Consider the following 24,578-nt stretch of genomic DNA (forward strand, 5'->3'; position numbering starts at 1 on the left):
CCCATCCTCCCATTGTGGGCACTGACCAACCTCTCACACCAAACCTAGCCCGTCGACCCATCCCTCCGGGTCCTGCCTTTCCCCCCATCCTCCCATTGTGGGCACTGACCAACCTCCCATCCCAAGCCTAGCCCCTCCCCCCCTCCCCACCTTCCCATTGTGGACCCTGCCCTTCCCACCACCACCCCGGCCTCCCCCGCCAAGTTCAGCCCCTCTGCCCCCCACCTTCCTTCCATCCTAGGGGTGGCCTCCGCCCCTCCCCCTCTCCGCTTCCCGTTCTCCCATCCCAGCCCAGGCACCTCCTGAGTCAGCAGGAGCCCCACGCGTGGCCCCTCGGGCCGGGTCGCAGGAAGCCCCGACCCCGCGCTCACCTCGGCCCCGCCCCAGGTGCAGCTCCGGCGGGGTGGCCGGAGCCGGGGCCCCTCCGCAGGGGCAGACGGCGGAGCGCGCTCGCCGAGATGCTGCACACCCGCGCAGCCATGTTCGGCGGCAGCAGCAGCAGAAGCGCGAGGGAAACCCAACAACAGGAGGGGAGGGACGGCGGCCCCGCCCAGGGGGCGGGGTCTGGCGTGGGCGTGGCGGGCTGAGTGACACCCCGTCCGGCCCCGCCCCTCACCACACTGCCTCCAGCGGCTGCCACCGTAGTCCCAGGACCCAAATCCCGGCAGGGAGTCCTGGGCACACAACCCCCTAGGATATCCCAGACGAGGTGGTCAGCCCGCCTCTGCCTGCAACTCCCGGGGGAGGCGGGGAGCCCTGGATCACGCCTTGATTTGTAGTTTGGGGTGATTTCCGGGGTGTAAATGCTCACTCTGAACTTCAGGATGGCTCTCATCATTAAGAAGTTTTTGCTGGCCCTAACATCCGGCCTGAAATCTGCCTCGTGGCCCCTTCTCGCCATCCCGTCTACTTCTGCTCTCTAAGTTAAGGAGAGCAAATCTACCATTCCTCTCCCAAGACAACGGTGCTACCCATGTTGGAAGACAGCTGTCGTGTGATATGATCGGGAAGCCACCCGACCATCCAGAGCGGGATTCAAATTCTAGGCATAGACCGCAAAGACAACTCGGAAGTCACTCGGTCCTACTTCCTCATTTCCTCAACTCCTCTACTTATAGGCCACCGACTCCCTCTGAGCAGCCAGGCCCTCTGATGGTTAGGAAGTTAGATCTAGCCAAAATATAGTCCCTGTGTGGAAGTACATTTTAATGGCAATCCCCCCCCCCCCCCAGTTTCTCTGTATAAATTCAGAATCATTTTTCTCTAAAGACCTTTTCAGGCTCCTGGCCAGCCATCTCTTCATTTCCTGCCCCAATGTACTCCTCTGTACCTCTCCATCACATCCTCTCCCCACCCCAAGATAATGACCCAACTAAGGGTGATTTCCTGGCTCTATCGTGCTGAAAGGATCAGACTAGAGGCTACTCCACGTAAAGTATCCTCTTCCTTTCAATGAGAGTCACTGGAACTGTTTTCTATTCTATATATAGCTGGGCCATCTCCAGTCACCTTGACTTTTGTCTTGCTACTGGACTCTGATGACCCTGGAGGAGAGAGTGAGCCTGGTGACTTTGCACAGCTCTGCCTCACTCAAATCCAATTCACTTGCAAGTCCAGACATCACCTTCCTAATGTCATCAGTCCTCTTAGAGAACAAAGGATGAACAACAGTTCTATGTATAGATCTGTGAGGGGAACTCCATTGATTCCTCTAGGAGAAGAGTGCAGGAAGAAGGGGGTAGAAATAGAGTTGCTCAGTTCTGGGCAGGGGTTGTTCCAGATTCTTGTAGATATTACCTGGAACCTTCCTGGAGCAGACAGTCCAGCTGGAAGGCATGAGGGATTAGGCCAAACTTTCCAAGCTAGAGATGGCTTGAATATTAATCCGATATTAAGTGACATAGAACTTTCTGGCAGACTTGAGTCTAGGTCACAGAGTACTGGATTAGTATGAATTTTTTTTCTTCAACAGTTTAATGGTGGTATTTCAGGCTCAAATGTCTAAGTCTCATAGAAATCAGCATCAAGCCCACCATGGCTCACCAAATACTAGAAGCAAGGGACCTTTTCAACCTTTATGAGGAGAATTTGGGAAGATAGTTGCCCCAGCCTTGCTGACTTCTGATTACTCTCACAGAATCTGACTGAGAGGAAGGCCAGTGTGTCAGACACAGGAAGGGAGTGTTTGTGTATGTCTATTCATGTTTGTGTCAGTGGCCACCTCACCTTCTGTGTTAAAATGGGTAGAGTTTCTATTATGCTAGTTGGAACCCTTCTTTCAACAACTATCTGCTCTGGGATGAAACCATTTTTAGCTGCCAAATTCCTCAAGTATGTCTGCTAACAAAGGAGATTATACCCAACCCCATAGTTGAACCCAGGTGACAGGTAAACTTTGCTTACCATCTTCTGGGTAAGCAGATCTAGTGGCAGGTTACCCAGTCTATGAGTAGGGGACAGCTAGATGATGAAATGGGTAGAGTACCAGATGTGAAGTCAGGAAGACTCACCTTCCTGAGTTCAAATCTGATCTCAGACACTTACTATCTGTGTGATCCTGGGTAAGTCACTTAACCCTGTTTGTCTCAGTTTTGTCATCTGTAAAATGAGCTATAGAAGGAAATGCCAAACCACTCTAGTATCTTTGCTAAGAAACCCTCAAATGGGGCCATGAAGAGTTGGACACAACCGAAAAAAATGAACAACTATGAGAAGAAGCCTAACTGCTCTCAACTGCCCTGGGAATTTCACAAATCCTACAGCTCTCAGTTCAAAGATTCCCAGCTCACTAAGTGAAGTTTGGTATTTTTCACTGTTTTGTGGTGTTTCCATTTCTGTCAGTCTGTTCAGTGTTTAAAGATATGTAAAGTCCTAAGGAAGAGCCTGTTCTTAAAATCAGCATAATTCTCCACTTTACTATGGAGTGTGTGAACACAAGGTCACAAGAATTCCCACCAGGAATGCTTGACCTTGACATTGACTCAGGACCTTGCTGGTCATTTTGAAATGCTTGTCCAAAACCGGTCAACAGACCCTCCTGTCTGAGAGTGGCTACTGATGTCAATGTCAGCACATCTTCAGGTTATGAGAAATGATGCTGGAGATACATCTGAGGCAGCTAAGTGGCTGTGTGCCTGAAGTCAGGAAGGCCCAAATTCAAATCCAGCCTCAGACTTTTAATAGCCTCTCTGTGATCCTGAGCAAGCCACTTAACCTCTGTCTGCCTCAGTTTCCTCAATTATAAAACGAGGATAATAACATCAAGATTGTTGTGAGAATTCAATGAGATATTTGTAAAACATTTAGCACAGTGCCCAGGTTGTAGTAAGGGCTATGTAGAAATGCTTGACCCCTACTGTAGGTGGTGGAGACGGACTCAGGTTCCTAATGGTCAGTGAGCTCTAGGAAAAGATCCTCTATTCTCCTGACCTTACCAGGTTTCTACCATGCCAGATCAAACCCTTCCTTTAAGAACTTCAAATCACCTGTCTTCTCTGGGACTAAGCCAGTTTCACCTGCCAAGTTCCTCAAGTATGTCTGATAGCAAGGGAAGCTTGTACCTAGCTAACCCCACAGCTGAGCCCAGGTGACAGCTAAGCTTTCCTCACCCTCTTCTTAGCGGTGAGCAGCAGATCTGGGCAGCAGGTTACCAATCTCAAATGTAACTGCCAACTAGATAATTACATCATACACCTCACAGTAAAGTAGAGAATACATTGATTTTAAGATCAGGCACTGCCTTAGGACTTTATATATATCTTTAAACACAGACCGAGAGAGGTAGCTAGGTGGTACAGTGGATAGAGTGCCAGCCCTGAAGTCAGGAAGACTCATCTTCCTGAGTTCAAATCTGACCTCAGACACTTACTAGCTGGGTGACCCTGGGCAAGCCCCTTAAACCTGTCATCTGTAAAATGAGCTGGAGAAGGAAATGGCAAACTGCTCCAGTATCTTTGCCAAGAAAACCCCAAATGGGGCCATGAAGAATCAATCAGACCCAACTAAATGACTGAACAACAAAAAACAACTTGGTAAAATTTGGAAGAACCATAGATTGTAGAAACAGAACACTTAAAAATGTGTCTGTCCCTGGAAAAGTTGGCATTTCTGTGTCACCCACTAAAGAAACAAAGCTTGCACATTTTTGGCCAAAATGACTTGGCTAAATTAGCCAAAGAGTCAGATTCATTTTCAGCTACCCCAGTTCTCACTGCAGAAAAAAACCTCTATTTCAAGAGGGTGCCCAGGCCAGCCATCTCTTCATTGGTCACCAGGCTGTACCCTGGACTTCTCCATCATAGCCCCTTGCTCCAGGTTCTTCTGTGTCACCTATCCACGTTAGAAGTTCCTGGAAGGCAGTGATTGTCTTTTTGCTTCTTTGGATCACCACGAAGGTGGCTGTAGCAGGTGCTGTGAGGGTTTAGAGCTTGGGCACCTCTCAAACACCAAGGTCATCCACCGCTCTCTGGTTGTCTTGACATTTGTCTTGCCACTAGACTTGGATGACTCCAGAAAAGGGAGTGAGGCTGGTGTACAACTACGCCTCACTTAAATCCAATTCCCAAACAAAGGACGAACAACAACAGTTTATATCCCAATTGTTTAGCACAGTTCCTGGCACATAGAACACAATTAATAAATGCATGTCAGCTGACTCTGACAACTGAGTAAAAGAAAAATAGATCTACACAAAGAGAGGTTTAGTAATGAACAATATTAGAACGTAAAATTAAGAGAATGTAAAATAAAGACAAAAGGAATGCCATGATTTTCAAGGCTTGCTCCAGTTTAATCAATGAGTAAAAATAAAATTATTTAAAAGGAAAGTAGAAGTAGTTTTCATTGACAGGGTGTAGACCTGAAGCTTAATTCAAAGGCAAAGAGAAATGCATAAAGTTGCCCTTTAAAATACAGGGAAGGGGAAGGGAGGGAATGGGGAAAGAATCCACTAATGGAATTATGCATACAGTGGTATTGACTCATCTAAAACCCAGATAAAGAGCTTCAATTCTTTATTCTCCTGACCCCAGGGAAATTGAATTCAAGCAAGGACTCTTTATCACCTTTCAAAATCTTCAACCCCCAAAAACCAATTTAGAGAAACAGCAAAGGGAAAAAAAAAGAGCCCGGGGCTTGGAAAGTTTCAGTCTCACAGAGAACACCCCGGTACCCCTACTGGGGGAGTCAGGAACCCATCAAGAGACTTGTTTGTTTCTTCCTCAGGGATTTGGTGTTAGCCAATAAGCATTTATTTAGCACCTACTGTGCTAAACCTTGAGGAGACAAAAAGAAGCAGAAGACTGACCTCAAGGAGCTTACAATCTAATGGGGTAAACCACATGCAAACAAACATGTACAAACAAGCTACATACAAGATAAATAGGAAATAATTAAAAGAGGGAAGGTACTAGAATTAAGAGGGGTTAGAGAAGGCTTCCTGTAGAAGGTGGTGATGTAAAAGCAAACAGTATCCTAAAAGCTAAAAGCTTTTTAAAGAAACAAATTTTAATTAAGGATTGTTTTTCCAGCACTTGGTGAGGCCCTTCCTGAACTTGAGGGCATCCTAGAATCTCTCCCTTATCTTGAGATACCATAAAACTTCCCCCCCATCCTGGACCATAAAAATGCCTTGTCTCCCTCATGATGAGTCATAAAATTTCCCCAGTCTTCCTTATCCTGGGTCTCCTATCCTGTCATCCATCTTCCTCATCCTGTGTCATTGATGAGATTGGGATCTAGACCCCAGAAAGGAAAAACCCTGGACTTTCCCACTTGGTCAAATTTCTGGTATTTGCCTGAAGCTATAATCCCATCAACTGGCCTTTCATTGTGGCTACACCCAATCTCCAAATTCTGTTATCCTTAACTTAGTTTTGTCCTTCTTTGTTTTACCTCCCCATAACTCCTGGCCATTTCCCACCCTTAATCCTAGCTAGGCTCCATTCTCCCTAGACCACGAGGGAGGTTCAGGTCACTGGAGTTCTGTTCATCCCATTTTACTGGCCACTCCCATCCAGATCCTCCTTAGACCTCTCCTCCAGTCACCCCAAACTACTTGGACACTCCTAGATCCCTCCAACAGTCTTTCTGTATATAAGGTCCATCTTGTCTCCATTAAGGTGCTTAGATTCTTACAATCTGCCCACTTCTCAGATTCTTATAATCTAGCTGATGTGGTTTAGGGGTGCTGGGATCCCAATATCACAACACGTGGGTCCTGCCCAAAATAATTTGACCCAAGCCTTCTTTCAGCCAAAGACAAGGTTTATTAGAACATCCGTCATATTAGGCAGACTCCCATGGAGTCTGAACGTTAGTGAGCTATTGGCTAAATTATAAGAATCAGAGCTTCTTAATGGAGACAAGATGGACCTTATATACAGAAAGACTGTGGGAGGGATCTAAGAGTGGCCAAGTAGTTTGGGGTGATGGGAGGAGGGGCCTAAAGAGATCTGGGTGGGAGTGACCAGTAAACTGAGGTGAATGGAACTCCTGGGACCTGGACAATGGAGCCTAGCTAGGATTAAGTGTGGGAAATGGCCAGGGGCCATAGGGAAATAAGACTATGGGGCAGGGGGAGATTGGGTGTAGCCACAAGGAAAGACCAGTTGATGGAATTATAGCCTCAGGCGAACGCCAGAGATTTGGCCTTGTGGGAAAGTCCAGGGTTTTTCCTTTCTGGGGCCAGATCCCAACCCCATCATAGCCACTAGCTCACTAATGTTCAGACTCCTTAAGAGTCTGCCCAATATGACGGGCTATTCTAATAAACCTTGTCTTTGGCTGAAAGAAGGCTTGGGTTGAATTATTTCGGGCAGGACTCACGTGTTGTAATTTTGGGGTCCCAATACCCCTAAACTTCAACATCATGACAACCCCTCCCCTTATCTTGTAAGATAAAACAGACCCATATCCCTCTGTAAGTTCCTAGCCATCTTTCCAGGGCTAATCTGCTGCTTTTGTATCAATAAAACTCCCAATGGTTACAGAGAAGGTCTAAGTGAATTCTTAAACACCTGAACCAGCTCTCCCAACTCTAAACCTCAGCAGTGGCATTTTAGTTGGGACTTGAAGGAAGCCAGGGAAGCCAAGAGGTGGAGTTGAGCCAGGGAGAGTACCCCAGGCATGGGAAACAGCCAGGGAAAATCCCCAGGGAGAGTACCCCAGGCATGGGAAACAGCCAGGGAAAATCCCCGGAGCCCAGAGATAAGAGTGTCTTGTTCAAGGAACAGCCTGGAGGCTAGTGTCCCTGGATCCAAGAATAAGTACATTGGGGCCTTGTGTAATTTGTAAGAAGACTGGAGGAGGGAGGGGAGTAGGTTATGCAGAGCTTTGAAACAGAGGATTTTATCTTTTATTCTGGAGGTTACAAGGAACCACTTGAGTTTATTGAGTAGCGGATGACTGTGGTCAGATCTGTACTTTAGGAAAATCACTTTGGCAACTGAATGGAGGATAGAGTGGAGTAGAGAGAGTTGAGGCTGGCAGACCCCAGAGCAAGCTGATGGGTTGGGATCTTGACCACAGAAAGGAAAAACCCCGGACTTTCTCACAAGGCCAGATCTCTGGCAATCTCCCAATTCTCTATTACCTTAACCTAGCCTCCATTGTCTTAACTCCCTGTGGCCCCGGGCCACTTCCCACCCTTAATCCTAGCTGGGCTCCATTCTCCCTTGGCCACATGGTCTAGGGCTCTGGCATTCTAGTACCTCACTGTACTGGAAAACTACTTGGCCACTCCTAGATCCCTCCCACAGTCTTTCTGTACATAAGGTCCATTTTGCCTCCATTAAGGTGCTCAGATTCTTAAAATCTAGTCAATAGCTCATTAATGTTCAGATTCCTTAAGAGTCTGGCCAATATGTCGGATGTTCTAATAAAGCTTGTGTTTGGCTGAAAGAAGACTTGGATCGAATTCTTTCTGGCAGGACCCGTGTGTTGTGATTTTGGGGTCCCAGCACCTGTTAACTCCTAAACCTCAACAAAGCTACTGCAGTAGTGCAGGGATGAGGTGATGAGGGCCTGCACCAAAGGGGTGGTTGCATTGGAGGAGAGAAGAATATTCCAGACATATTGCAAAGGTGAAATTGACAGGCCTTGGCAAGAGATTAAGATATGGGGGATGAGAGCTATTGAGAATTCTAGTTCGGGAGTTTGAGGGAATACAAGGATGGTGTTGTCCTCCGAAGAAATAAGGAAGTTTAGCAAGGGGAAGTGGTTAGGGGGAAAGATAAGGAGTTCAGTTCTAGTTCATGTTGGGTTTAAGATGCCTAATGGACATCCAGTTCAAAGTGTCTGAAAGGTAATTGGAAATATGAGACCAGAGGTCAGCCAGAGAGGTTAGGGCAGGAGAGGTAGATATGAATATTATTAGCATAGAAATAGTCATTAAATCCATGGGAAATGATGAGATAACCTAGTCAAATTGTATAGGGGGAGAAGAGAAGAGGACCCTAGGACTGAACCCTGAAAGTCCATAATAAACTGAACGGTTTAGGTCATGAATGAATTTTAGCATCTTTGGGTTTTTGTAGACTGCATGAAGCCTATGCAGGGATATTTGTTTTTAGGAATACAATCTAAGACCTTCTTGAGAATAGTTAAGCAATTTAGAAAATCATAATAACTAGCATTTACATGATACTTTAAGACTTGCAAAAAAAAACAACTTTATAAAGATTATCTCATTTGAGTATCACAACAACCCTGGAAAGTACCTGTTATTATTCCTCTATTTTACAGATGAGGAAACTGAGACATTGAGAGGAGAGGTAGGCGCTATTATTAAACCCATCTACAGGAAACCGGCAGATTGAGGTTAAGCGGCTTGCCCAGGGTCACACAGCTAGTAAGGGTTTGAGGCTGGTTTAAACTCATGACTTCCTGACTCCAGGTTCCAGGGTGCTACCAAGCTGCCTCTAGGAAGGCTAAGCTGACTCTTTAGCCAACCTATCTATGCAGCATTTTTCCATCCCTCCAACAGAACAATTATGACTGTCTACTGCTTTCAGCTTATTTTAGACTTGCTCTAAGGGTCTTGCTCTTCCAGAGGGCTTGTTTCCTCAATGAAGGTAATCCTTCTCTATCTTGCTCCAAGCCATCATTTGGTATCATTGGTGATAATTGGTTTTGTTGCTATAATACAAAAATTTTCTTTGAAAATTTGTCTTTCACCTGCCCAGACAAACACAGGGATTATATGAACACAATTACAAAACACTTTTCACACAAATAAAGACAGATCTAAACAATTGGAGAAATACTATTTGCTCACAGGTAGACCAAACCAATATAATAAAAATGACAATTCTACCTAAGTTAATTTACTTATTCAGTGCCATGCCAGTCAAACTACTGAAGAACTTTTTTTTATAGAGCTAGAAAAAAATAGTAACAAAATTCATCTGGAAGAACAATAAGTTAGAATAGCAATGGAATCAATGAAAAAAATTGTGAAGGAAGTCAGCCTAGCAGTTTCAGATTTCAAACTATATTACAAAGTAGAAATTATCAAAACAATCTGGTATTGGCTAAGAAATAGAATAATGGATCAATGGAATAGATTAGCTACACGATACACAGTAGTAAATGACAATAATAATCTACTGTTTGATAAACCCAAAGATCCAAGCTTTTGGAGTAAGAACACAACATTTGAAAAGCCTTGCTGGGAAAACTGTAAAGCAGTTTGGCAGAAAGTAAGCATAGACCAATATCTCACACAGTATACCAAGTCGAGGTCAAAATGGGTACATGATTTAGACGGGTGATATCATAAGTAAATAGGGGAGCATGGAAAAATGTACCTGTCAGATTTATAGGTAAGGGAAGAATTTATGACCAAACAAAAGACAGAGAGGATTATGGGTAGTAAAATAGACAATTTTGGTCACATGAAGTTGAAAAGCTTTTGCACAAACAAAACAAATGCAGACAAAATTAGAAGGAAAGCAGGAAGCTGGGAGGGTATTTACAGCAAGATTTTCCAATAAAAGCCTCATTTCTCAAATATATAGAAAACTGAGACAAATTTTTAAAATAAAAAAAAGCCATTCCATAATTGATAAATGGTCAAAGGACATAAACAAGAAGTTTTCAGAAGAAGAAATCAAAGTTATCGATAGTCACATGAAAAAATGCTCTAAATCACTATTGATTATAGAAACGCAAATTAAAACAACTCTAAGGTACCAACTCACAACTACCAGAAATGACACATGTTGGAGGGAATGAGGGAAAATAGGTACACTAACGAATTATTGGTAGAGTAGTTTACTGGTCTAACCATTTTGGCAAACAATCTGGAACTATGCCCAAAGGACTACAAAACTGTGTATACCCTTTGATCCAGCAATACTATTACTAGGTCTATACCCCAAAGAGATCAAAGGAAAAGGAACCATATATTAAGAAATATTTATAGCAGCTTTTTTTTTTTTGTGGTGGCAAAGAATTGGAAGGGAATGCTCATCAGTTGGGGAATGGTTGAACAAGTGATGTTCTGTGATTGTGATGGAATACTATTGTGCTATAAGAAATTATGAGGGGAGTGGTTTCAGAAAAATGTGGCAAGACCTAAATGAATCAATGCAAAGTAAAGTGAGAAGAGATCATTGTGCATAGTAACAGCAATGTTGTAATGATGATCAACTGTGAAAGACTTGGTTACTCTGATCAGTACAGTGGTCCAAGACAGTTCCAAAGGACTCTTAATGAAAAATGCTTTCCACCTCCAGAGAGAACTAATGAACTCTGAATGCAAAAGGAAGTATAATTGTCTCATTTTCTATATTTTTTGCTTTTTTTGTGACATGGCTAATATGGAAACATGTTTTGCATGATTTCACAGATATAATTCATATCATATTGTTTGCCTTCTGAGTGGGTGAGGGAGGGAGAGAATCTGGGACTCAAAATTTAAAAAGAAAAGAAGGTTAAAAATGAATATTAAAAAAAGAATGTCTTTCTAGGAAGAGCTAGAAAAGATTTAACTAGGAACATGAGATATATTGTGTAGAACAGCCAACTACAATTGCTGTTATCTACCTTGATCTCCCACTTCTTACCTCAATACTTTAAGAAGGTATTTGGTGAGTATGCATATTGGTTCACACAATGTAATGATTGATGTAAAAATTATTACCATTGATGACCATAATGTTTTTTTTTATAGTAATATCACTGCCTTTTCTAAGGTGATAGGATTTAGCCATGGTTCCATCTTTTGCACATGTCTTTTAAAAAGCTAAGTTGGTCAGTGAATTTTTAATAATAACAAGACAATAATAATAGCTAGTATTTATATAGTGCTTTATGACTCAACAACAATATAGAGCTCCAAGGTTTGCAAAGTACTTTACAAATAGCTCATTTGATCCTCACAACAACCCAGAGAGGTAGGTGTGATTTATGATTAAGCCCATTTTATAGATGAGGAAACTGAGGCTGAGTGAGGATAAGTGGCTTTCTGAGGGTTAGATAGCTGATAAGTGTCTGAGGCTGGATTTGACTCAGATCTCTCTAATTCCCAGCCCAAGGTCCATCCACCGTCCTAGACGATAGTTTCATTTTTTTTGAGAAGTGTTGCCTTTTCATCCTCATCAAAATTGTTTCCCTTTGCATTTTCACAATTCTCCCCATTACTCCTGGGCTGCCTTGTTTTATAGAAGTTCATGACATGGGATCCTCTCTGCCTTTCCAGGATCCCTTTAAAGATTCTCCCAAAGTCTCAGGGGTATGTCAGACTAACTCTAGAATTTCTCTCCATCTATATCTCAAAGTCTAAGAGGAAGTGGTCCCTTCTCCCTAAGATTCTCATCATTTCTCATCATAAAACCATAATTGGGAATTTGGGCATTTGAGCAAAGCATCATGACATGGCTGAGCCCAGGACAGGCAGGGATGGAATGTATCCTAGTGCCAAGGTGGGGGTCACAGGCAGACAGTGCCCTTTAGTAGGGAGACAGTGACCCTAGAATACCATACTCTATAGATAAAGATCCTGGAACCCCAGGAGGCCATTTCTGGGGAGGCTTATTATTTATTCCTCCTACTCCCAAGGAACCCATCTGGTACCTTTCTATTTTAACTAGGGCAGCTATGTGGTACAGTGGATAGTGGGCTAGACTTGGAATTAGAAAGACTTGAATTCAAATCCATTCTCACTCACTAGCTGTGTGACCACTTTGCCTCTGTCCGTCTATTTCCTCATCTGTAAAACGGTGATAATAATCACACCCACCTCCAAGGTTGCTATGAGTATCAAGTAAGAAAATATTTATAAACTGCTTTGCAAACCTTAAAATTCTACATAAATTCTAGCTATCATTATTATTAACTAAGTGTCCTTGACAGCTAGATATTAAGGTCAATTGTTTTTGTATTTTTAGCATATAAAAATCCTGATCATTGCAGAGGAAGGGGGAGGAGTGCCATAATCCTTACAGCAAACAGAGATGCTTTGGGTAGGGGGCACAAAGAAGGCTTAAAGTCAAATCCACATAGACTCCCCCAAAAAAAGGAAGTCCTCCTAGTATCAGGTTACAGCTAGATGGACCTTAAGGGGTCAACTAGGCTAATTGCTGAATTTTGTAGCAAAGGAAATTGAAGAAACACTATTTATTAGTTATAACCAGTAGTATACTGGTGCCAGCTCATACTGGTTTGAAAGAGCTGATTGTTAAATCTTCAGTATGAACAATTACACCTTGGAAATCAGCAAATGTTACAATCAGGGCCTGATTTATTGTTTTGTGGATTGACAAGAAAGTGATGGAGAAAGTGCAGATTACTGCAGTCTAAACTGAAGGGTTTATCAGGCATACATTTTCCTCTAAGAGATCTGGTTGTTAAACATTTACCAGCACACTCCTGGTTATAACCATTGTTACTTATACTCATAAAAGGGATAATCTCACTGTCAGCTTAAACCTATATTCCAAGGTTTTTAAAATATTTGGTATCAAGTTGCCTATGATTACAGAGGCAGGCTCATTCAACTTTTGCCAAAACTGAAGCTGAACTGAGGTAATTGTAACTATCACAGCCCCACGGACTGCCAGAGCAGTCCTCAAAGAAGGAAAAGTCACAGAATCAGAGAGACTAGAACTCCGGTCTCCTACCTCCAGGGAGGTTGTCCAATTTTGGCCTCCTGTGACAGGCTCCTGATGTTGTGACAGGGCAGCTGAGCAAGGTGGGGAACCCCCTAGTCCTTTGAGGAGCCCCCCTAGCCCCCAGCTGATACACTTCTTCCTCTTGGCAGGGACATTGGAGAAGGTGGGAAGGATAAAATAACAAGGGAAAGAAAAGGTATCTAGGGGAGGCAGAGGTATTCCCAGGAAGACTCCCACCCCTGCCTTGCCTGTCCAGAAATGTCTCCAATCACAGGTCCCCGAGCATGATGCAATTTTAGGGGTTCAGGGACCCTCATGGACAGAAGTACTGGACAGGGTCATCTGGAATGAATTCATGGACTCAAACAGTCCTTAAGTCAAGTTGGCAAAAGTTTATTTTTACGCTATTCAGTGGCCAAAAGTTCTTAAGGAACCTGTGACCTTAGAGGGGTACAGTTAAAGTTTATATAGAAAAAACTATAGTAAAACATATGCCAAATAAACTAACTAGATGATTCAGGGCAGGATTAGGGAGTGGTTAAGGAGTCGTCAGTTCTTAAAGGAACATGCACTTTTTGTATCTACTGCACAGGTGTTTTACCCAGAGCTCACCAGGAAAAGCCCATGGGGGTAGAGGTAAGGAGAACACAGGGAGTTATGGTTTTAGGTCTGCATTGCTAAGTTAACTAACAGGCAGGGCTGACTAAGGATTGTCTAGTTTGTCACCAATCAATGTCTTGTTTGACAAGATAGATGTAAGGATGTCAGAAAATGAAGTAAAATTGCATGAGTAAACAGAATACCTGCACCTCCTCACTTGCCCCATATGTACACAAACATTTTCAATATTGGCCTCCTGCCCAACCCCTAAGCTGTAGGTGGTGGTGGGATTAACGACAATACATAGGTGCTTGAGAAATTGAGGATGGAAAATCTCAAGGGAAGAAAAAAGTCCCATAGATAGGGAGGTACAATCATCTCTAGGAAGGCTGGGCCCTCCAGTGGGATACACACACACACACACACACACACACACACACACGCACACACACACACACGCAGGTGAGAGGCTGTTTCCTAGCCTGTTGCTTGATTAGAACTTTCTAGTGCCTGGGATGCAGCCTATCTCTAGGTGGCCTCTGAAGGGCATCTGCTGTCCCCATTTAGGGGAGAAGTTTTCAGGACATGGCCAGGACTGGGGTTTCTCTCCCCAGCCTTGGGTCAGAACAGAGCTGAGGTCTCCTCACCATGGTGGATTCTGCCCTCTTTTACCCGTCACTAGAGGGACCTTCCAGTGATGAGAAGAAGCCTAAACCCAGCCTGTTGTAGCTTTCATAATGACCTTTGTCCTCAGGATCTATTTGTCTTTCCAATTACTTGGAAGTGTGCTACTGCCAGCAATCCTGCCCTCGGGCAAAAACCCCACTGGGCCTGGATTCTGCTCTGTTTCTATTTTAGTAGTTAGGTCCAGAATAGCAGTCTCTCTCAATGGTTACCAAGGAGGAAAATGACCTTTTTAAAAAAAATTACTTTTTGGGGGATTAATGACAATTTCTTTTCTCCTTTCCCTCCCATTCCCCACTAAAAAAGAGAGAAAAACAAACTATGTATAGACAAGCAAAACAAATTTCCACATTGACCATTTAAAAAAAATGTCTCAGTCTGTACCCTATTTATCACCTCTCTATTATGAGGTGGTTTACATGTTCCATCATGAGTTGTCTGGAATTGTGGCTGGTCATTGCATTGGTCAGAGTTCTTAAGTCTTCCAAAGTTGCTTGTCTTTATAATATTATTGTTACTGTGTAAGTTGTTCTCCTGGTTCTGCTCACTTCATCCTGCATCAGTTGATATAAGTCTTCCCAGGTTTCTCTAAAACCATCCCTTTTATCATTTTTTATAACCCAGTTTTATTATTCCATTACATTCATATACCATAACTTGTTTAGCTATTCCCTGAATGATAGGTAGCCTCTTAGTTTCCAATTCTTTGCCATCACAAAAGGAAGCTGACCTAAATATTTTTGTACATATGGGTCCTTTTCCTCATTCTTTGATCTTTTTGGAGTACATACCTACTAGGGGCATCTCTGAGTCAAAGGGTAGGTGCAGTGTAGTAAATCTTGGGGCACAGTTCTAAATTGCCTTTCAGAATGGCTAGACCAGTTCAGAGCTCCACCAACAGTGCATAATATGTGTCTTTTCCCACAGCCCCTCCGGAATTTAAAATTTTCCTTTTTTTGTCAACTTTGCCAATTTAACAGGTGTGAATTAGAAAGTCAGTTATATTAATTCACATTTCTCTCTTAATGGTTTAGATGTTTTCTTTTTCTTTTTTTTGTGGTAATTTTTATTTATTTTTAGTTTTCAACATTTACTTCCACAAGATTTTGAGTTCCAAATTTTCACCCCATCTCGCCCCTCCCCCCACCCCAAGATGGCATGCATTCTGAATACCCCTTCCCCTAGTCTGCCTTCCCTTCTCTCTCTCCCCCCCTTCTCTTATCCCCTTCCCTTCAATTTTCCTGTAGGGCAAGATGGATTTCTGTACCCCATTTCCTATATTTCTTCTTTCCCAGTTGCATGTGAAAACATTTTTTTTAAACATGTGTTTTTGAAACTTTGGGTTCCAAATTTTCTCCATTCCTCCCTCCCCACCCACCCTCATTGATAAGGCAAGCAACTCAATATAGGTTATATATGTGCAGTTATGCAAAACACTTCCATAGTAGACATGCTGTGAAAAACTAACTCTATTTCCCTTAATCCTATCCCACCCCCCCATTTATTCTATTCTTTCTTTTGACCCTGTCCCTCCTCAGAAGTACTTGCTTCTTATTACCCCCTTTCCCAATCTGCCCTCCTCTCTATCATCCCCCTACTCTCTTGTCCCCTTCCCTCCCTATTTTCCTGTAGGGTAAGACAGATTTCCATACCCAATTGAGTGTGTATGTTATTCCCTCCTTAAGTCAAATTCTATGAGAATAAGATTCACTCATTCCCTCTCACCTTCCCTTGTTTCCCCTCCACTGTAAGAGCCTTTTCTTTTCTGTTTTTTTTTTTGTGTGTGTGAGATTATTTACCCCGTTCTACCTCTCCCTTTCTCCTTCTCCTAGTATAATCCTCTCTCACCCCTTAATTTTATTCTCCAGACATGACCCCTTCATTTTCAACTCACCCTTTGCCTTCTCTCTCTCTCTCTCTCTCTATCTATGTATCTATCTATCTATTTGTCTATATCTATATATATGTACATATAATTTTTTCCCCTCCAACCACCCTAATACTGACAAATGTCTCATGAGTTACAAATATCATCTTTCCATGCAGGAATGTAAACAGTTCAACCATAATAAGTTTTTTATGATTTTCTCTTTCCTGTTTACCTCTTCATGTTTCACTTGAGTCTTGTATTTGAAAATCAAATTTTCTATTCAGCTCTGGTCTTTTCATCAAGAATGCTTGAAAGTCCTCTATTTCACTGAATGACCATTTTTCCCCTGAAGGATTATACTCAGTTTTGCTGGGTAGGTGATTCTTGGTTGTAGTCCTATCTCCTTTGCCCTCCAGAATATTATATTCCATGCCCTGCAGTCCCTTAATGTAGAAGCAGCTAAATCTTGTATTATCCTGATTGTGTTTCCATAATACTTGAATTGTTTCTTTCTGGCTGCTTGGAATACTTTCTCCTTGACCTGGGAACTCTGGAATTTGGCTACAATATTCCTAGGAGTTTTCCTTTGGGGATCTCTTTCAGGAGGAGATCTATGGATTCTTTCAATTTCTATTTTGCCCTCTGGTTCTAAAATATCAGGACAATTTTTTTCCTGGACAATTTCTTGAAAGATAATGTCTAGCTTCTTTTTTTTTTATCATGGCTTTCAGATAGTCCAATAATTTTTAAATTCTCTCTCCTGGATCTATTTTCCAGGTCAGTTGTTTTTCCAATGAGATATTTCACATTGTTTTCTAATTTTTCATTCTTTTGGATTTGTTTTACAGTGTCTTGATTTCTCATAAAGTCACTAGCTTCCAATTGCTCTATTCTAATTTTTTAGGAAGTATTTTCTTCAGTAAGCTTCTGGACTTCCTTTTCCATTTGGCCAATTTTGCTTTTTAGGGCGTTCTTCTCCTCATTGGCTTTTTGGACCTCTTTTGCCATTTGGGTTAGGCTATTTTTTAAGGTGTTATTTTCTTCAGTATTTTTTTGGGTCTCCTTTAGCAAGCTGTTGACTTGTTTTTCATGATTTTCTTGCAAAACTCTCAGTTTTTCCTCTACTTCTCTTACTTGCTTCTCAAAATCCCTTTTGAGCTCTCCCAAGGCCTGGGACTGATTCATATTCTTCTTGGAGGCTTTGGATGTAGGAGCTTTGGCTTCCTTGACTTCTTCTGGTTGTATGTTTTGATCTTCTTTGTCACCAAAGTAAGTTAATATAGTCTGACTCTTTTTGTGGTGCTGACTCATGATCCCAGCCAATTACTTGAGTTTTAAACTCTTTGTTAAGGTAAAATTCTGCTCCCAATGTGGAGAATGTACTGTCCCAAGCTTCGGGGGTTTGAATAGCTGTTTTCAGAGATACTTCTAGGGACCTGAAAATTTTCAGTTCTTCCAAGGTGCTATGATAAGGGGTGAGGTGTTTTCTCTTCACCGCCACAACAAGCTTCACCACACTAGCATTCCTTCTTGCCCCAGGACCGCCCCTCAGAACTGTGACCCAGATCCAAGCACTGGTAAAGCAAGAGATTCCTGCCTCAGCACTGGCAAAGAGAACCCTGCAATCCCCCTCTGATCAGCCACTTGATTCCTCCTCAGTCCGTGGGCCTGAAGCTCAGGAAATAGCCACTGCCCTGGGGGCAGCTGAGACCTAGCTCCTTCTCTTACTGCAGTCACAGACTTCCCACTGACCTTCTAAGTTGTCTTTGGTGTTCATGGGTTGAGAAGTCTGGAAACTGCCACAGCTGCCCACTATTCAGCCCTCTGAGGCCTGCTCCAGGTTCTCTGAGGCCTGTGTGCCCACATCGAACTGCGCTCCTCTCCCTGCCTGGAGCAATATACCTTTCTGATCAACCATCCAGGCTGTCTTTGGCTGGAAATTTGTTTCACTCTGTCTTTTTGTGTGTTCTGCTGCTTTAGAATTTGTTTAGAGCTATTTTTTATAGGTATTTGGAAGGGTTTCGGGGGATAGCTCAAGCAAGTCACTGCTTTCACTCCGCCATCTTGGTTCCATCCCCCTGTTTTATTTTTCTTATGACTATTGATAGCTTGGATTTCTTCCTTTGAAAACTACCTGTTCATATCTTTTGACCATTTATCAATTTGGGAATAGTTCATATTCTTATAAATTTTTCATTTTTTTTTCATTTTAGTATTTGCTTCCTTTTTGGGGGGAGGCGGGGTTAGGCAATGGGGTTAAGTGACTTGCCCAGGGTCACACAGCTAGTAAGTGTTATGTGTCTGAGGTCAGATTTGAACTCAAGTTCTCCCGAATCTAGGGCTGGTGCTCTAACCACTGTGCCACCTAGCTGCCTCTTATTCTTATAAATTTTAATCTATTCTCTATACAACTTGGAAATGAGACCTTTATTAGAGAAATTTGCTGCAAAGATTTTTTTCCATTTACCTGTTTCTCTTCCAATGTTAGTTGCATTAATTTCGTTTGTGCAAAAACTTTTACATTTTACGTAATCAAAATTGTTCATTTTACCTTTTGTGACCCTCTTTCAGTCTCGAACTCTTCCTCTATCTATAGTTCAGAAAGGCAATTTCTTCCTTGCTCCTCTAATTTGAGTATGGTATCACCTTTCATGTCTAAGTGATGTCTCCATTGGGAGCTTATCTTGGTTTACAATGTGATATGCTGCTCTATACTTAATTTCAGCTATATTGCTTTCCAATTTTCCCAGCAGTTTTTGCTGAACAGTGAGTCCTTACCCAATAACTAGCATCTTTAGGTTTATCAAATACTAGGCTATTTTGCTCTCTTATCCTGTATGTGGTGTATTTAATCTTTTCCCCTGATCAACCTCTCTATTTATTAACCAGCTCCAAATGATATTTATGTTTTTACTGCTTTGTAATACAGTTTGAATCTGGTACTGTTTAGGTCCCCTTCCTTCCCACTTTTACTCCATTATTTCCCTTGAGATTTCTTTCATTCCTCCAGATGGAATTTTGTTATTATTTTTCTAGCTCCATAAAGTAATAAAGTAAAGTTCCAGAAAGTAATCCTTTGGTAGTTTGATTGGTATTGCTCTGAATAAGTAAATTGAATTTAATAGTTTGGCATTTTTATGTTATTGGCTCAGCCTACCCACAGGCAATTAATATTTCTCTAATTATTTAGCTTTGTCTTTATTTGTGAAAAGAGTATTTTGTAATTGTGTTCATATAGTTCCTGTATGTGTCTTGGCAGGTAGACTCCCAAGTATTTTAAATTGTCAGCAGTTATTTTAAATGGAATTTCTCTTTCCAGTTCTTCCTGCTGGATTTTGTTGGTAATATACAGAAATGCTGATGGTATGTGTGGGTTCATTTTATATCCTGCAACTTTGCTGAAGTTGTCAATTGTTTCAATAAGTTTTAGTTGGTTCTCTAGGGTTCTCTAAGTACATAGCCATATCATCTGCAAAACTCAATAATTCTGTTTTTTCTTTGCCTATGCTTATTCTCTCAATTTCTTTTTTTGGGTGGCTTATCATTAGATCTAGTATTTCTACTATTTTATCAAACAGTAATGGTGATAATAGACATCTTTTCTTTACCTCTGATCTTATAAGAATGATCTTTTAAAGGATAAACACATTACTAAGACAAACCAGGAAATTATTAACTGCTCTGCATTTTACAGAGAGACAGAGAGAGAGTGAAAAAGAAAGAGAAAGAAAGAAGGAAGAAGAGAGGGAGGGAAAAAGGAGGGGAAAAGATAAAAAGAGGGGGAAGAAGGGAGAGAGAGAAGGAGGAAGAGGAGGAGGAGGAGGGGAAGAAGAAAAAGAAGAAGAGAGAGAGGGAGGGAGGAAGAGGACAGAGAAAAAGAGAAGGAAGAAGGGAAGGAGAGGAAGAGAGAGCATTTTAGCAGTCTTACAGATAATTGAAATCACCCATCACTACTCTGTAACGTTTCTGTGCCAAACTGGTAATCTATTTCCCCTAATTCTTCATCTATTTCCTCTTTCTATACAAGTGGTCTGTAGTATATTACAATGACAATAACACCTCTGTTTCTGCCTCTTTGTTCAGATCACTGTCATGAGTGATTCACCCTCCAAAAAAGTGATTTACCTCTTCCTCTCTCTGGTTTTTCACATGAATATACTGTCTTACTAATAACCACTCCCTTTACTTACTCTATTTCTTCTGAATATGGTATACCTTCCCAGGGCCATATTCTAGACCTGGTTCCACTCCACTAAATTTCAGAGATATTTCTGAGGCCAAATTTGTTTTCTTATCTTATATATTACACTTATAGTGTCAGAATAAGGTCTGGAACATAAGTCTTCCCATCTCTGCCCACCGTTTTTCCTGCTATACCATGATGTTATTTCCTATTATCTCCTAATTCTTTATGACTTGGTTTCACTATTCTCCATAACTCCTATTCCCACTTTTAGTGCTGTTTAGTATGCCTAGGCACTTCTATCTATCTTCCCCTCATCTTGATCCAGATCATCTCCCTTTCTCCTTCATATTCTTCCCTCACTTCTCCTTCACTATATTTTGCCCTTTCAAATCTAACATTCCTTCCACATTATAGTATGGTACAGTGGCAAAAGCATAATGAATTTGGAGTCAGAGGACATAGGTCCAAATCCTGGCTCTGATACTCACTAGTTGTGTGATCTGAGGAAGTAACCACACCTCTCTGGACCTCAGTTTCCTTATCTGTAAAATGAAAGAGTTGAATTAGATGACCTCTGACATCCCTTCCAATGCTAACTCTGTGATCCTTTGAGGGGGTTGGACCAGATGGCCTTGAAGGACTCATCCAGCTCTAAATGAATAACTATGAGTTCTAGGACTCTGATTTTTTAAGAATAGATTTTTTATTGATATCTTTCATTTTCACATCAATAGATTTCCTTGTATTCTTCATCTGCCTTACAGAGAGCCATCTCTTATAAAAAAAATTTTTTTTAAAGAAAAATATGAGAAAAAGTAATTCAGCAAAATCAACCAACACATCAAAACAATTCTGACATTGTATGCAATGTTTCACACTCATGGACCTCCTTCCCCCCACCTCTGCAAAGGAGCCTGAGAAGTTATATTCTCACGTTTCCTCTTTGGGGCCAAGTTTAGTCATTTTAATCCCACAGCATTGTTTCCATTGTTTTCTGGTTATTCTTTCTATTCACATTGTTGCAGTCACCTGCAGATTGTTCTTTTTGTTTGTTTGTTTGTTTGTTTTTGGCTCTACTGACTTTGTATCAGTCCATGGACTTCTTTCCACACTTATTTGTGTTCATCATATTCATTGTTTCTTAAGGTGCAGAAAGTCCTACTGCAGTCACATGCCACCATTTGTTGAACCATCTCCCAATTCATCCATGGGCATCTACTTTGTTTCTAGTCTTTTCGCTGCTGTGAAAAATGCTGCTATAAATATTTTGGTATCTGTGGATCCCTCCTTTTTGCCAATGGCACCCTTGAAATAAATGTCTAGCAGGAAAATCTCTAGGACAGGTGGTACGGTAGTCTCTTTCTTTATATAATTTCAGATTGCTCTCCAGAGTGGTTGTACTTATTCACAACTGCACCAACAATGTATTAGTGCATCCTCTTAACCATCCCCTCCAACACTATTTCTCTGCCTGTTACTGTTAATTTGCTAGGAAGGAAGTGAAACCTCAATGGTCTCTCCTTTGTCTTGACATTTGCCTTCTGGTCCCACTCCAGCCTACAGGACCTCACACTGTGATTCTTCTCTTAGTCACTCCATACTGTCTGTCACAGCTACGCCTACCCATCTTTCCCTAGTGCTTATTTTAATGTAATCTTTATTCACTAGTCTTTATCAAGGCTAGCTACTCTTCCATGTGCAGTCATGGCTGGGGAGAGGGCTCTGGGGGAGGGGAGCATAGTGTGAAGGGGGAAGCTATACGGGACAAAGATAAATGTTGCCAAAACAGGGAAGAAAGGAACAGGTAGGTTCGTAAGTATAAAATATGGGCAAACCTGCCACCGTATATTGCTTAGGACAAATAGATCATGCAGAATGGATTGTAAGTGATCAAGGAGACAAATTACCTGGCAGCTGGTAGTGTCACAGGCTCTATATAGATGGGATATTTATGCAAAGGCCTAATCAGCTGCCAATGAGCAGGATTCCCATAACTCCTCTGGGGCCCCGGAACATATGTGATATCTGGATGAAAAAGGCAGCAACAAATTTCCATTCTGGGCAACTCCTGGGTGGGCTGGGGTCCCCCTGGAGTCCAGATATGAGCCCTGGTATCAAAAGCAATGATGTTGTCTAATCTTCACTCTGGTCATTTGCTTGACTCATTCCTGCAACGGCTATTGTCTTGATAACCAATGTCCCAGGACCGAAGCTTCTGGGTTCTACCCTGGGAACTCCTCCGTTGGGTCATAGATGTTTGATTCAGGAATGCCTTTGTCATTTTGTCAATTTTCCTCCATTGTTACTGGTTTACCTTCCTGCAGCTCTCAGCCTCACCCAGGAATGCCTCAGCACCCCTCTGCTGCCTCCAAACTCTGCCCACTTCTGGAGCCATGTCCTGGACGTAGTCATGTCCGTAAGGAGCCTCTCCCCCAAACCTCTCACTGAATGGATTTCCTCTCTACCCTTTATCTCTTAGCTCTGGTTCTTTCCATCTGTCTGACTGGCATTTTGCAAGCTGTGCTCTGCACGTAAATTCCATAAATAAGGTGACAATAGACAGCCTTGTCATACTTCTGTGCCAGTCTTAAAACAATCAGTGTTTGGTTCATGTTTGGTTCTAACTGTTTTGTCTTGGCCTGCATTCAGGTTCCTCAGGAGACATCTTGCTTGGGTTAGTAGTTTAGGGGCCCACTGCCCCGTTTCCTCTCTATTCTGAAATTATTCCACTCCACTGAGCCCTGCTACCTCTCCAGGAATAAGGAGACTCAACAGAGATATCATGACTGCTTTTCATAACTTATGCGTTACGTATTTCATGACCATGGATTAAACCATTAGCTGGGGGGTAGGAGGAAGAATAAGAGTACCATTCTCCCATGGGCTAAGGTTGAGCTAGTTCATAGATTTGATTCTACCAAGATTGGGTGAATGCTTTTTCTTATCTCTGAAGGTGCTAACTGCCTGGTACTTCCTTTAAGACCCTCACACATCCTCCTTTTTATTATCTGCCCCTTGACATCATGAGATTTCATCCACTGGGTGGGGGAAGAGGGTGGGGAGGGGAAGGCAAAGGATCTTCACCTCCTGATCAACTCTACAGACATTGGAGGCCAGGCTCCTCCCTGGGTGTCCCAAAGGCTCTGACATTCCCTGTTCTAAGACCCTTCCCAGCTCTGACACTCTTCTGCTCTAAGGTCCCAGTCAGCTCTGACATTCCCTGTTTTAAGGCACCTCCCAGCTCTGACATCCCCTGTCCTAAGGGCTTTTCCCTGCTCTGACATTCTGTGAATCTAAATGAACAAGGGCTGGCCTTGCCACTACAGCAGACAGCAGATCCAGACTCTTCCTGTCTCCAAAAGACCCCTGCAGGCTCACAAGAGGACACCACTAATCAACCTCTTTTTCTTCCAATCTCACTTGTACAGAGAGTCCCAAGCTCTCTGTGACATTTAGCTCCATGATATTTGGTTGAACAAATTGCTTTTGGTTTGGGTCACACCTCTGGCAACTATTCCAACTATGAAAATTATCTTGAAAAGTCCTAGATAAATCTTAAGGCAGCACTTGGCCCCTGGAGGGGGAAGTGCTTTCAGATTCCTAAAGTGCTTCATCTGAATTATCTCATTTTATTTTCCCAACAGAACAGTTTAGTGGATGGAGTTGGCCTTGTTAGCTTCAAGTCTCACCTTTGAAACATACTGGTCATTTGACGCATGGCAATTGATTTACTTAATCTCCCAACATTCTGAGCCTCTCCTTAAAAGTCCCTGAGATTGGTGTTGACCTGCATTGGAAGAGGGAGTGCTCTGACGTGGGAGTCCCCTGTACCAGTGAAATTGAAGTCTAGCCCTTCCTCCTGTCCCTAGCCATTCTGCGAAGTAGGTTCTGCAGATATTATTTTCGTTTATTGATGACAAAACTGAGCCTCAGGGAAGCAACCTGTCCAACTTCATGCAGGTGGTAAATTGAACGAGCCATACCAAACCACAAACGACTTTGTTCCTTGTTATCTCAAGTGTGGTGCTTACATGCAGGGCCCCAGAGTAGCTACCTTAGGTTCAAAGAATTCTGTGGGTACATATCTACTCCAAACAATAGCTCATGAGCCCCCACTGGTGTGTTT

At 42.4% G+C, this 24,578-nt stretch overlaps 1 protein-coding gene across 1 annotated transcript in view; it reads right to left on the reverse strand.

The window, feature by feature from the left end:
• Positions 1-901, reverse strand: part of NIPSNAP1 (nipsnap homolog 1) — a 40,005-nt gene extending 39,104 nt beyond the window's left edge. The window contains exon 1 of the mRNA XM_027863106.1: positions 372-901. Within this exon, the coding sequence (XP_027718907.1) occupies positions 372-901 (530 nt within the window). The remainder of the gene's footprint in view (positions 1-371) is intronic.
• Positions 902-24,578: the final 23,677 nt, after the last annotated feature.

The sequence above is a fragment of the Vombatus ursinus genome, unplaced genomic scaffold (genome assembly GCF_900497805.2).
Source record: "Vombatus ursinus unplaced genomic scaffold, bare-nosed wombat genome assembly UNPS02001287.1, whole genome shotgun sequence".
Taxonomy (NCBI): Eukaryota; Metazoa; Chordata; class Mammalia; order Diprotodontia; family Vombatidae; genus Vombatus; species Vombatus ursinus.